The sequence below is a fragment of the Branchiostoma lanceolatum genome, chromosome 15 (genome assembly GCF_035083965.1).
Source record: "Branchiostoma lanceolatum isolate klBraLanc5 chromosome 15, klBraLanc5.hap2, whole genome shotgun sequence".
NCBI lineage: Eukaryota > Metazoa > Chordata > Leptocardii > Amphioxiformes > Branchiostomatidae > Branchiostoma > Branchiostoma lanceolatum.
Genome location: NC_089736.1, coordinates 5,916,205 through 5,930,576, shown reverse-complemented (window position 1 = coordinate 5,930,576; position 14,372 = coordinate 5,916,205). Strand labels below are relative to the sequence as shown.

Genomic DNA, 14,372 nt, shown 5'->3' with positions numbered 1-14,372 from the left:
TCTTTCATGCTGATAATAATGACATTCAGTACATTATACAGTCTATTCTGGAAAGGAAGATTTTGCATACTGTATATAATCATATTACATAATGATTTATGATCATGTATACTTCATATTCTATGTTGGTCACACAAAAAACTGCCAACACATATTAAAAATGAATTCCACCTTGTCATGGAATGCTGTACAGTAGATATGTTGTCTTACGTAATTAGTTATTCACAGATTTCAAGAGGCTTGATGCCATGAGCAGATTTGAATATATTTTTGAATGTAACTCTCACAATGCAAAAATAGGTAAATATACTGTACTTTTTGCTGTGTCAATGGAGCTTCTTCTTCAAAAATTCCTTCATCTACATATTAAGATATCCTGACTAATAGTTTTGTACAGCAATGTTCATGAGCTTAAATCTAGAATAGCGCTGATTCTCATCTTTAGATCATTACATAGATACTCGTTTTAACTTTATGAGCTTAAATTTAGAACAATGCTGATTCTCATCTTTTAGATCATTAGATAGATACTCATTTTAACTTCATGAGCTTAAATTTAGAACAGTGCTGTTTCTCATATTTAGATCATTAGATAGATACTCGTTTTAACTTATGGCACAAAAACATCATCAACTCCCAAAGGTACCAAGCTCACGACAGACACGTACAGTAGTGGCTTTAAACATGTTTGTCATGACGCCAAAGACTGTTATCATACGTCACAGCACTTTGGAATGATATTATCCCGGTCCCTTGTGACAAATCAGGTATTTTCTGCTTCTCTTTTTCTATAGAATGGAAGCCACAGGACAAATTTGGGGGCCCAAACCTACACCGATTCCTCCCAGCATCAAAATCTATCAGCCAGGAAAAAAATCAAGACCATAGCATGTTCTGGACAAAAGATATAAGAACAGTACCAAGGAAAGCCGCCATACTCAAGCTTGAGCTCCGTCTTCCAATGCCTACCCAGTAACAAAATATCATTGCAATCTATCCAGAGGTTCTAAATTATGTTGACAACAAATCTGAAAACACACACACAGACACATGTAGACAGACACATCAAAAACAATACATGTAACTCCATTTTCAGGGAGGTAACAATTTGTGCCTTCAAAATATATTTCATAGTACCATGAAAGCTTAACAAGATCCGACTTGAAACAAAGTTTTCGTTCTTTATTACTTATCTACGGAATGTATTATGAGCTTTTTAAGTGTGGGAAGAAATTATGACCATGAAAGACTACAGTTAACTGTTCAGCTACCCATGACTATTTAGTCCACAAAGATTTGATCTATCAAATCATGTGTACGTAACAACAGAAATGCCTGTACACGTTTTGACAACCACCCTTTGAATCATTACCGGTTTGTCCCTACCGTCTGGTCCACTCGACCCAAAACAAGTACATGTATAACCCCTCTGACAGATGCTTTATAGGAGCGCAGCTATAGGAACACTTAACACACACTGGGCACGTGGAGGGGAGCCTGCATCCCAAATATGGCCAGGACAAAAACTGACCTGCGTATAAATATATCACAGTCTGAATACCACCCACCAAACCTGCTCGGTCCAGTGCCGGTTCTTGCAAGTCATCTGTTTGTGTGAAGGTTGCCAATGGTTTAAGCCTATAAGGACAATCAATTCATGTTGAACTTAACACTTACATGTAAGATTCTGATCGAAATTCAACCTTGTTTTTTTCCTGGTCCCAGAAAAACACTATGTGCAAAATGTATGCTTTACCACTTTTCACTTACTGCATATAGGTTGATATTACAAGCAACTGAGGAAACATTGTTTTTAAGAGAATTTACTTTTACTAGAATATGCCACATCAAATGTCATACCTGCCATAAGATTACAGGAATGTGTATGCTTGAAAACAATGTTGAACTGCTACTTTTGAAAGGATCTTAGATTAATTTCTGAATCAGTATTTCAAAACATGTCACAACATCAACTAATTCATACCTACATGTACTATAAAAATAGAGTAACACATATCCTTATTAACATTTTTGAACTGATACTTTTTAAATCATTTTTCCATTCATTTCAGGATTTGTCCTACCTTCTAGGACAGAGAATTATGTAAAATATCTACATCATGATTCTGGCCTTGCAGAATCAACCCATTAAAAGGCTCTTCATCCCAATAAATTGTACCTTCGACCCTGATAATTCTATTACAGCCTCTTAAAAATTCATATTTCCATGACCCTCTTGGCCCTCTGTGGAAATTTCGGATGCCTCCAAATCTGCAGAACGGAATGTCCCTCCTATAATTGCAATGTGCTGCCATTAGGCTACTATAATGACGTTCTTTGGTTCCCAGACCTAAAAGTCAGCATGAAAAACTTGAGGGTATGTTTTCATACCTCTAGGTGTAACAGCATTCTTCTATCGACAGTTACAATTCAACCATTTTTTTTCTTATAAACAATGTCTGTTCGCGATAAAATTACAGTAGCTGTAAAACATAAAATTTTGGTATTTTCTCTGGTTAGCCTGTTGATGTTCTTCTGAAACATCAAAATTTATCCTTGTAATAAATAGGGTGCAGTCAAACCTGTACAAGCACCCACCTCTACATAAAGACCTGGCCAATGTGATAATTTTTCCCATTGACAAAAGCATTTAGAACCTGTCTATAGTGACCACCTGTCCACATATATTTGTGGACCAGATTTTATTGGTCCCCTGTGTGGTCTTCTCGGGCAGTTTTGACGAATGGTGAACATAAGAGCTTGCCAAGGAAAGCTAAGCCGATTTCCTAAGTAGTCTAACGTCTCAAACGTTTACTCCATAAATCATAGTCTTCTTCGTACAAACATGGTACAAGTAAAAAGGCAGCTTAGAGTAGGACGGTAGTAACTTAGACTTATAAAATATAATCCCCTCCCAGTATCGGGGCAGATTAAAACTAGGCAGGTTGGCTTAGAAATTCGCACTTGACATGGGGCAAGTTAAGCCTAATCTTTGCTACAGCTGTATAGGTTTTGTCTGGAATCCAAGTCAGTTTTCTGTCCAAAAACCAAAGACTTAACCTTCTCCCTGCTGCCTTACTCTGTAACCAATAAGGAATTGGGTGCCAAATGGCTACTTCAGTGTGCTAAAGGTCATATATTTGTTATAACGATCAAATTGAACAATTAGAATTAGATTCCAACATTGGCAGAACTGGACATCCAGTTAGCAATGGTTATGAATACTCCTTAACCAGGTTATAGATCTAGCCACAAGACAAAGAAGTACATGTAAGACCTTTGCAAAAGTCACTTAGCATAGAAAGCAGCTAATGTGCTGACGATTTAGTAGGAGAGAGATCACGTTTTCCCTGGGGCAAATTGTGGTTTCACCAGTAACACAACACTGTGCAACGATATTGTGGCTTCAGCTATGCTTTAGTCTAACCAACTTTTCTCAAAAGACTTTGATTTCTAGAACCTTTCCCATATGTGCTTAACAAGTTGGTCAAGGAAACTTTTGCTGTAAATATGTACATACTTTGTAAATCTTATGTAAAAACTACAGAGTTAAAAACACTAATCAAAAATACAATGCCAGCTGACCTTGAAAGTGTTGTTATAATAATGGAAATTATCACATTCGGAGAAAACCAGAGCTTAGGTGGCAATCTTTGATTCTTAGTGCTCAAGAAATAAACAGAAATTTCTGATCAGAAGTTTTCAAAACAGGTGTCGAACCGGCTTGATGTAAATCTTACAGGACATTTTGGCTGGGACAAAAGGTGGAGACTGCTGAAGTGGCTGGTCCAACTGGTTTTCTTGGGAGACATGCCAGAAAATGCCTGACCACTGCCATTAAAATGGGGACATTTCTTATGTTGAACTCAACAGTACTTCTCAGGACAACGGTGCTTTTCAACGACAAGCAAACATTTCAACTTAAACTTGAATGCATGTTTTTAGATAAGTAGAATTACTGTAACGGCAATCAAAACTCTCTAGATATCAACATTTACAAGCTATTATGACATGATGCGTTCATCCTACTCTCACAAACTGTATATACTGAGAATACATGGTCATACCTGAAAATCAAAGTCAGAATAGACCTCGTCAAACCTCGACATTATGGCAACGTTCTTCTCAAGACTGTCGCGAAAGTTCTGCAGTGGCGTGTTGCTCTGAGGCTATGTGCCGACGAGCATTGCGTTCTACATGTACACACTGTGCCACTGATTGGTGGTCAGCTGACCCCATGCAAATGAGGCCGGGGAGAACTTGATGCGCAGGTGAGAAATGCCAGTGGATGATTTAGTACAGGCTGCTTGGACAGGTTTCCGCCAGAGAAAACATCTCAGGGACTTATCTGTTTAGAAACGACTCACTTCTAGCATCATATCGAATTCTTTAACAATATTAGTATCTCTTGCTATAGACACATATATTGAAATTTGGATTCTGCTAAGATTCTATTAAGTTTGGAAGGAGATTTAGATAATTATTTTGACCCTGTATCCTCAAATGCCCCTGTGCAACAGTGCCTAGCTCCTAAATTTTTTTGATACCCGAGTAGCCACTTTAGAAAACCAGTTAAGCATGGGTGATCTCACTAGGCTCTTTACATGACTAGTGTTCTTTGAATTCTTGTCCTGTATTTTCACAGCAAACCTGTCTGTGCATTCAGTTCACAGCATAAAATTCCCCACGTGTAAATTCCCATTCTGCATGGCCTCCCAGTTCAATGTCCTTTGCTTTTGCAAGGAAACCAACTGTAAAGTAATCGGTTGTGCTGTCATGTGACAACATCAACAGACCGACAACAAAGTCGAAGCAAAAGGTCTGAATAAGGTACAGGTAAAGCGACAACTTCCACATGATTAAGTCTAAACATAAAACAATGTTGCCCCAGATACTAGTACATACCATTGTTAATTAAGGCTGTGATATGATAACAACATGGCCTAGAATTTATGGATTAATAGAGATCAAACCTAAGATGCATAAACTAACTTGTACACATAATAAAGGGCTACTTGGTCAATGTGTCCACTTTCTGGTGGTCCCTTAGATGATTTTTCCCATTAAGAATGATTGACATAAACATTAAGAATACACCTGTCCACATAGACCAGATATTATCGGTCAGTTGAGTGATCTTCTTAGGCAATGTTTTACTATGCCATTATCTTTTTTTAATGCAGTAAAAAAAGGTTTTTAGTGAACTGACGTAGGTTATTTAATTGATATCGCTACTGTATAGCTTCTCTATTAAATCCATCAAAGGCATTAGGCTTTAAGGTTAGATTAGATTTTCACAAATCCGGAAAGTAAGTCATAAAAATCCGTCATGTACCAAATGATAACTTTTTACAAATCTCCAAGACAGAATGCCCTAAAAATGTCTATCTTTAAATTGTTAGGCTTTCTTAGTACAACCATTCATATACTATTAACTATACACACCATTTTGGTTCACATTACTTATAAAATATTTAGCATGTGGGTAGATAGTAATTACAGGTTAAGAGAGAAACCAGGATCCCAAAGGGACTCTCGAATAGGCTTTATAAATAACTTGTTGTTAAACTCATATGTGTGAGAAATGCATGTCTCAATCCTACTCTAGAAATGTATCAGTATCTTTTGAGCTAGCTTCTTCCAGGTACAAATTTTTTTTGCATGGCAAGAAATAGGCATTTAAGCTTTTTGTGCTAAAGGAATTGATGCATATGCATTTGTATTGTCTTCAACCATGTTAAAATTGGTTTTAAGTCAAAGTCAATGGTGAGGAAGCTAGACATTGAAGAAGGGCGAGTTAGGTTTTTTACAGTCTTTATGTTGGTAATATTTAACATCTATTTTTTCTATGCGTGTTCACACAATGTACACACACATGTACACACACATGTACCTTGCTGAATGAAGGTAAAACTATTGATATGAGGATAATTACTATCTCTGCATTATTTACAATTCTGGTCCATTTCTTCAAATTTGCATTTTGACAGGTTTCCCCTTCAAACCACCTGCTTCCATATTTCCAAAAACAACATCATGAATCCTTGAATATATATATTATAAGAAAAAATACAGCTATTCTCCTTCATACTACAAATATGATATGTAACTCAAATTTCATTTTGACATATAAAATTTACACTGGGTCCAATAAAAATGCCTTGGTTGCAAAATATCAGTGGTATAGCTTATAATCTTTGACATCCAACAAAAAATTATTTTCCAATCATATCCTTCGACATATGGAATAAAGAATGTAACATGCCACATGTAAGGAGGCCATTGGTTGGTCAGGCAACTGACCTAGAAGTGCCCCAACCTTGACAGGTTTTTATTTGACCAATGGCAGACCAGGGATAAAAGGTAACTGGAGGTTGAAGAACTGGTAAGAGGACATGTTATCCCCGAAAAAGAGTCAGTCCATTCCTAGCAAGTGACTACATCAAACAAGTATCCAGATTTGGATATACTATAGACTAAGAGTAAGAGGACCACTATTTTCAGTTCAGAACCCCATTGCCAAGTGATAAACCGTGTGATTTTATTTGGGAGTATGCCATTTTGTCACAACCAAATATGTTTTAACTTGTTAGGTGAAGGTCCAACTATCGTTTTTGTTCTAATACTTATAGTGAAGCTGACTCGATCAATATCTATAACATATTATGAAGAGATATAGTAAATGCTGTTAGGAATACATTTCCTTCTGGAGTATTTCTTGTCAATTTTGAGGAAAACTAATTTCAATTGAGAGGTCATTTGATTAGTACTGTCAATTGAAGGACTCGACTGTTTTCCGATGCAACTCAAATCCTGTTTTTCAGTTTGTGAGCATTATTTCATCATCAGAGACAAGTCTTCTCAGTATACATCCATAGAAATCTCATTACAAGCTTTATGAATAATCCCATCAAGAAATGATAGCCAATCACTAAAAGATGTTCTAATATGGAATGGAAAGATTTACTGTCCTAACTTTCTGTGGAAAAGGGACAGCTTACTACGCAGGCAAGAGAGAACAGTGGCTTTTAGGCACGAAACACCAGTTCTAGATCTGTACAGAAGGTACAATATACAAGCTACATATAAGACCAGACTGTAAGATTTGATCCACTCACACTGGGAAGGACTGCTCTTTTTGATAAGTGTGATGGATTCTTTAACATGCTCAGGGTATGGCTCTCCTCAAACATGTACAAGACTTGTGGATTTACGGCCTACATTGTTCTTGATGAAAGAAGATGCCTACCACTAATTGTAAGCAAAATTACAAGTACTATATATTTCATATCAATGAAGCTTTTCCCAATATAATAGATGATTCAATAAAGTTTGAATAGAAATACTAAAATATCCTAACTAAAATCTGCACAATGACACAATCCCAACTGAGAGTTCAAAGTTCAGAGTTCACAACCCCATTATGCTAGACCCTAAACAAAATCTATTCAACAACTCGACTATGAAGTTACAATAACCCCCAACCATCAACAGTGCATGGCTATCAGGTATTATCTCAACTACTCCCCCTATACAGTTCACTTGTTTTACTATACAATAGCGAAGAATAGGTCGTAATTTACAAAACACTGATGGTAAAATAGCCCAAGGTCTCTAAGGTACACAGACGTAACCAAGAGCGTCGTATCAATAGCAAAAGAACACATATCTCTGATCTTCTTGTTGTTTATTGGCACAGTCCAAATAAATTCTTTTCTTTCGAGCTATTTGCTGAGGAGGAAATGAAAGCTGATACAATTCCCGATAGCTCCTAGCTGGTTTAAACTAGTTAGCACTACTTGAAGGGACTTGGCAAGAACGTTTAATTTTCTACTGGCAATTCTTGGCAAGGAGGTTTAGGTTGAATTCCTACGGGACCTACAACTTCTTAATATACACTTCTTAGATAATGTTTAGCATTTAGGCAGCATTCACCACTGAGGCAACGTTTCAGAAACCTTTCTGCTAGCTTCATCAAGGCAATAATTTTCTATCATACTACCTAGCTGACAATATTGCCATAAACCTTTCAGGATCATAATGTTGCTACACCTTTCTTCTTTCCTTAGACCATGAACTAAGAAACAGAATTGCTAAGGCCCAATTATGTAATACCGCACAGTAGCCAGACCTTATAAAAGTCAACATTTAGGAGTTTGTTTTGATAGCAAACAACATACAGCTTATCTAATCAGAAACTGTATTTACTAGCTGAAGAGGTGATAGTCCTTTAAGTAAGATTTGTACAAACAGGGCTTAAGTAGTCTATCTAGAATTAAGTTATATAAGCAGGGTTCAAAACTGTAACCTGTGAGTTGTAGAAAAATTCTAAATTGCAGCAAAAAATACAAACAACATTGTAATTGCTACGTGTTATTGTTAATAAACATAAGAGATAAATTTATTATCAAGGACAAATTAAAGGTTATCTTCATCAAGGACATATCAAAATGAGCATTAATTTGATATGCAAGTTTCTGGGGAAATGTATTCATTTCTATCCCCTTGGTCCAAGCCCTAGCAAGTCAAAACTCACAGGTCTGCCTTTGTAAATTGTTTCAATAAGGATGTTCACAGTTTAAAATGCACATGTTTAAACTGAGCAGGAGAGAGGTGGCTTCCGAGAAGACAAAATGAAAGTCCCACCGTGCCTATCTTGTCTAACCCACACACACAACTGGAACACGCCCACTCACACACATCACAAAATCTCAGTCTTCTCCAAAGTCAGCAAAATTCAAGGATCCCAAAAAATCTATAATGCAATATATGGGTGTGTACGTCCAGTTCATTCAAGTCCAGAGGATCAGCTATGTACAGTAGGTTCTACTGTTATAATATCAAAATTCCTTTTCTGTTCAGAATGTGAAAATAGATTAAGACTGCTATTGAAAAACTGTGTCAGCAGATATAGATGCACTCATCAACGTGGCATACGTGTGCGAGCAAGCATAGACCTGAGGATGGGAGAGAATACATAAAACATCTCACATACACACAGGCAACAAGTGGAACGTCACCTTTGTAGGGCATAAATCAATGTAAATACACAGGATTGGGTGGGTGTAGTAGGGATGGGCACTAAAGGAACTCGTACTCAAAACAAAGCTTTCGATGGGCACCTGGAGATTTCTAAAAGCACACCCCCATACTCATCATTTGAGCACTCAATTTTTCTTGTTTTCAAGCGATGGATTTTTTTTGCTTCCAGTTGACCATATGGACATTGAATGACGAAAAGCAACTGGAAAAGCCATTGGAATTAAAAATGATGGGCTATTTCACCAAAAGGACATGCTATATAGCTTTGTTAGCACTCTCATCTGAAGTCCAAGAAATTCATCAATTTTATGTACATGTTACCTCGATTTATGTTAGCTGTGTCAGATAAAAAATGCTGACTCCTTCTTTAAAATAATATGCTTTCAAGGCACTCTTTGAGCATAATACCTTAATAATAATAGGGGCATAGTTTGCAAATTTTTTGTCATTTACTACATTTTTTGTCAGCCAACTCCAAAAACTGACTTTGACTTGTCTAAAAATACATTATGAGCAATACTGATATAGACACATGCAGATACAACACACAGTGACAGTTGTATATCTCCTTCAGGCTTTACCCCTACATGTAGCTAGGATCAACAGCATGAGAGTCTTTAACACATAGATTTGCACAACCCTTGGCATTAGCTATATTATATATGCAAAGCTCTGGAAAGACTGGTCTTTCAACTTGTGAATGTGACAACAGTGGCTGCCATTGTAACTTAGCAAGCCTTGTGTCAAGTTGTGTGATACAACAGAACATAGACAGAAATTATCCAGCCACCTGAAAGTTGAATATCATTCTATTGCCTGAAAAAAATATTTGGTGAAGACACTAAATATCATGCAATACACACATATCAAGAACATAGGCAATGGTCATGCAAAAAATCATTTCAGATATTTGAAATGAGTCAATTATCAAACATACATGTACTGGATCAAAAGCACATCTGTATATACTACTTGTACTTACCCTTTTCTCCATTCAATCATCATATCATTCATTACATGATTCATTATATATTCATATATTCATTCAATCCTACAACAGTCATACAAATTGATATACCTGTTGCTACTAAACCCATGGGGTATGTGGGCAGGAAAAATAACAACTGAAATATCATAATTCATATGGACAACAGACACTTCCCAGAAGAAGAACAGTGCAAGATGACATCAATCTTTCTTTGTCTATGTTATCAAAATATACATTCACATACTTAAAGGAAATATGTAATGTTAGTTACTGAAACTAAAAACAATTTTGTGCCACAGAATGTCAGCTGCTTTTAAACGTCACCTAATTTACTATAATCTAAAAAGTCAATTTTCTTACACTCCCATTTTCAACTTGCAAATAAACTCAGTAGAATAAGCATTCTGTGTGAGAGTATAAAGTTACAACTTTCAATTTCGGACAGGTAAGGCCTAAGGAAATTGATGTTGTGTTTCCGTTTACGGTCCTGAAAAAAATAGGGTGAGTTTGCAGGGATGCTCTTCTTTTTTTCTTCTTCTTCAATTTCGGTCGCACTAATCCAACAGTTAGTTTAACAACGTAAAACTGAAATGCATCAAGACACTAATATTTTCAACATTATAATATTGTGATTATACAGATATACATCATACAAGCACAAGTATATTAATATCATCAAACTGAACAAAGAAAAACAATGCTTACTACATGCACATTCTTGCACCAACTGTTCGAAGCCTTATTCTGTTAACACAGTGTGAAATACAGATAGTCTACTTTGACTTTCATGCACTCAGATGTCAGATTTCAAATTCTATGTCTCTTGTCATCGGTTGACCCCCAAAAAATATTGTCAGCAGGTTTAGGCTAGGGTCGGTCAGGTAACCAGAAACACAACACCTTTTTCCTAGGCCTTAGTAAAAACAATTCTGAACAGAACTGTTCAACAATAAGCGTAGAACAAACAGGCAGATGCCTTTATACTTGTTGATTGCGACAAGCCTAAATCTATCCGGATATGCAGCTTGCACTTTTCAGTACAAGCCTGGTGTGTGATGCCATGAGGTATGCAATACAGACTTACAAACAAACAAAGCCCATGACAATATGCTCCTCTCATCCTGGAATCATGTTCAAGTTTCAGGAACAATGTATTTCCTGTCTTTACCTACTCTTTTGGCAATACATGTATAAGCAGGAAATGACAAGACCCATTGTAAAAACATATCATGTCTGCCTAAAATCTATTCAACAAAGTGGATTGATAATAGTAATACGAGAAAATTCAGATACTTGGGATCTAGTACAAAGCATTACACTTTGATGCGTTGATAGCATCTTACAAAAACAGAGAGAAACAGAATTCACAAATCAAAGTTGACATAGCATGAATACTTTTTAGCTTGAAAAAAAAAAACATGCAAATGTGCAGACTTTCCTCCTTCAAAAAAGGATTAATTTACATTAGTTACTGTTGACTTCAATGATATGCTACACATTGTTAAATACATGGGAACATGACAACTGAATACTGCATATTGGCCATCTGGCTAGCTTCAACATAGTCTTTAAATAAATGTAAAAAAAAACACATCACACATGGTTTTTGTCAAAGGTAGGCCTTGCAGGGCAAATGGTCTGTGGATTTCGCACAACTTGTTGCATTGAAGAAAGCTTCCTCGTGTCTGTTTACGTTTCATTTTTACGATACAACCACCACTTACATTTCCCGCATACGCCAAAAACAAGCATTTCATCCATATCACTTAATCAAATCTGACAGGCATAATGGTAATTCCTTCACACACTCGCACACTCACCCCACATACCTATACTATAAACAGCTACTGTAAAAATATATCAGACCCAGTTGATAAAACGGATATACATATATAAATATCACCTGGCATTGTCAGAAACAATTACGGCAAAGCACCTCCTATGGTAAAGCTGCCTACTCAATTATTATTAGATTAAGGCCCCTCCCCCTCCCTCACCTCAATCCATTCACACCATTCAATACTAGCTGAATAGCATCCCTTTTGTTGCGGCATACAATACCTTTGTGTTGACCTCTTTTTTTCTTTCCCGAACTGTTTTCTTTTGTCGCGCCCTCGGGAAGATAAAGCGAATAGAAACATTCTTCCACGCTTTTGATACACAAGATTTCACCCGCGAATGATGTGAAGCGGCCATCTTGGATTGCAAGGATGGGAGAGGAATTGACAGGGGGATGAACAGGTGTTTTTTTCGTCTTACCTGCCGGATGATGCTGTTATCGCTGGTGTCCGAGAAGCTCCCGTCGGAAGGCTTGAACGGTCCTCTTCTTTTCGCACCCTTTGACTGCGAAATTATGAGACAAAACAGAAACATCACATGAGGATGGCTTACACCACAAGTATAGCAATTCCTGTGCAACAGATAAAACTATATAGAGATGGGCACTGTTGTTACAGGTGTATTTTCATCATAAATATCCCTCCTGTACCGTTTTAAGACTACGGGTCTATTTAGTTGGCTGTCTTGTTATATTTTCGTGCCTTGTGGCACAATAAATGGGGCAGGAAGGTCTCCAGTGCCGAAAAGTATGTCTAGAATTTTCCTTACCCTCATAACAAACATAGCGGGGCTGGAACAAACACGGCCTAACTATACATAGCGCCTTCCTCGCACCAATCCTACAAAATTAAGGACAACTGGGGAGAAATTCTGAGGAAAATATATCACATTTTAATCGTATTTTACACAGGGAAGGCTCTAGGAAGGAGGAAAATGTCCAAGGCAAGCAAAAAGCCTCACGTCTGTGAATATGATCTACGGAACAAGCACCGCTAAATATAGGTGGGGACCTGGTGGGGAAAATATATCGTCCTCTCTCTTCATTTTCCTTCAAAGTTTTCCTCAGAGTTTCTTTAATTTCAGCACGTATGTTGCACAGATTTGGTTAAAATACAACCTCTGTCTGTCTTGGTGTGTATTTTAGTGCATCATCGGACACTAAGGCGTTCTAAATCGCCCCAAAACAACATCTCGCTACAAGCGATCTGCCACTTAGTATCAAGAATGTATCCATCTTGAAACAGACGACATTTTCGCCAAACGTTATCAAATTTTCCCGTGGTTTTCCCTACTTTTCTTTGGTCAGAATATACGTTTATAGATATTCTGTGTTTAGAACACTTAATTCTGGATGATTTCTGAGGAGAATATTTGCTGTGGAGCAGAAATAACTTGAGATTTTGGCCGGTGAACACGATGGGGCCCCTTCGCCGTGAGGGGGGTTGGGGGCCCGGCGGATCGATGGCTCGCCAACACGGGCTCGCCTCGGCACTTACCTGCGGATAGTTCACGCCGTAGAGATCGGTTTCGAGCTCGTATTCTCTCGGCGGTACCCTGGCCATCCTCCCGACAAAACTTAGCTCACGATCTCGGTCAACATGGACCTATGATAGTCCGGCGCGGGTACGAAAGTTGACCACAGTCGGGCACCACAACCTTATTGCACATGAAAAATGGTTGGCATATTTTGGGTAGCGGGAGGCCAGGGCGCATGCGCGCGGGGGCGGTTCGCTCATTATCACGGGAAGGGATGAAATCACTTTCACTTTTTTAGATCATGAGATGAACGTCTTCAAGATATAAAGAAAACCTCCTTGAGATAACATACTAATAGTCTTCGAGAGAATATGATGACTCAAGGATTGGTGTCCGCTCATCATCACAAGAAGGGAAGAAATCACTTTCACTTTTTTTTAGATATGAACGTCTTCAAGATATTCAAGATAACATACTAATAGACTTGGAGAGAATATGATGACTCAAGAATTGATGTCCACTCATCGTCACGGAAAGGCAAGAAATTACTTTCACTTATTTTAGATGAACGTCTTCAAGGTAACCAAGAGTTTAATTTTCTTGAGATAACATACTAATAGACTTAGAGAGAATATGATGACTCAAGATTTGATGTCCGCTCATCGACACGGGGAGGGAAGAAACCACTTTCACTTTTTTAGATGAACGTTTTCAATATAACATACTAATCGCCTTGGAGATAATATGACGACTTAAGAAATGATGTCCACTCATCGTCACGGGGAAGGGAAAAATCACTTTCACATTTTTGATAAACGTCTTCAAGATAATCAGTGGTTTTATTTTCTTGAGATAATATACTAATAGATTTGGAGAGAATATGATGCCTCAAGATTTGATGTCCGCTCATCGTCACGAGGAGCAAGAAATTACTTTCACTTTTTCTAGATGAACGTCTTCAAGATAACATACTAATAGACTTGGAGAAAGTAAGATGACTCAAGGGTTGGTGTCCGCTCATCGCCAC

General features: G+C 37.5%; 1 protein-coding gene across 8 annotated transcripts in view; it reads right to left on the bottom strand.

The window, feature by feature from the left end:
* The window catches only part of LOC136420909 (voltage-dependent L-type calcium channel subunit beta-1-like), a 56,794-nt gene extending 43,215 nt beyond the window's left edge, over positions 1–13,579 (bottom strand). For 2 of the 8 annotated variants that reach the window (XM_066408028.1, XM_066408030.1), the window contains exons 1-2: positions 13,366–13,578; positions 12,290–12,373 (exon numbers count right to left, since the gene is read on the bottom strand). In XM_066408028.1, the coding sequence (XP_066264125.1) occupies positions 12,290–12,373; positions 13,366–13,431 (150 nt within the window). In that variant the 5' untranslated portion in view covers positions 13,432–13,578. Of the gene's footprint in view, positions 1–4,067; positions 4,210–12,289; positions 12,374–13,365 lie in introns of those variants that run through there. The other 6 variants (XM_066408032.1, XM_066408031.1, XM_066408039.1 and 3 more) reach the window with 5 other exon arrangements.
* Between the last annotated feature and the right edge of the window lie 793 nt (positions 13,580–14,372).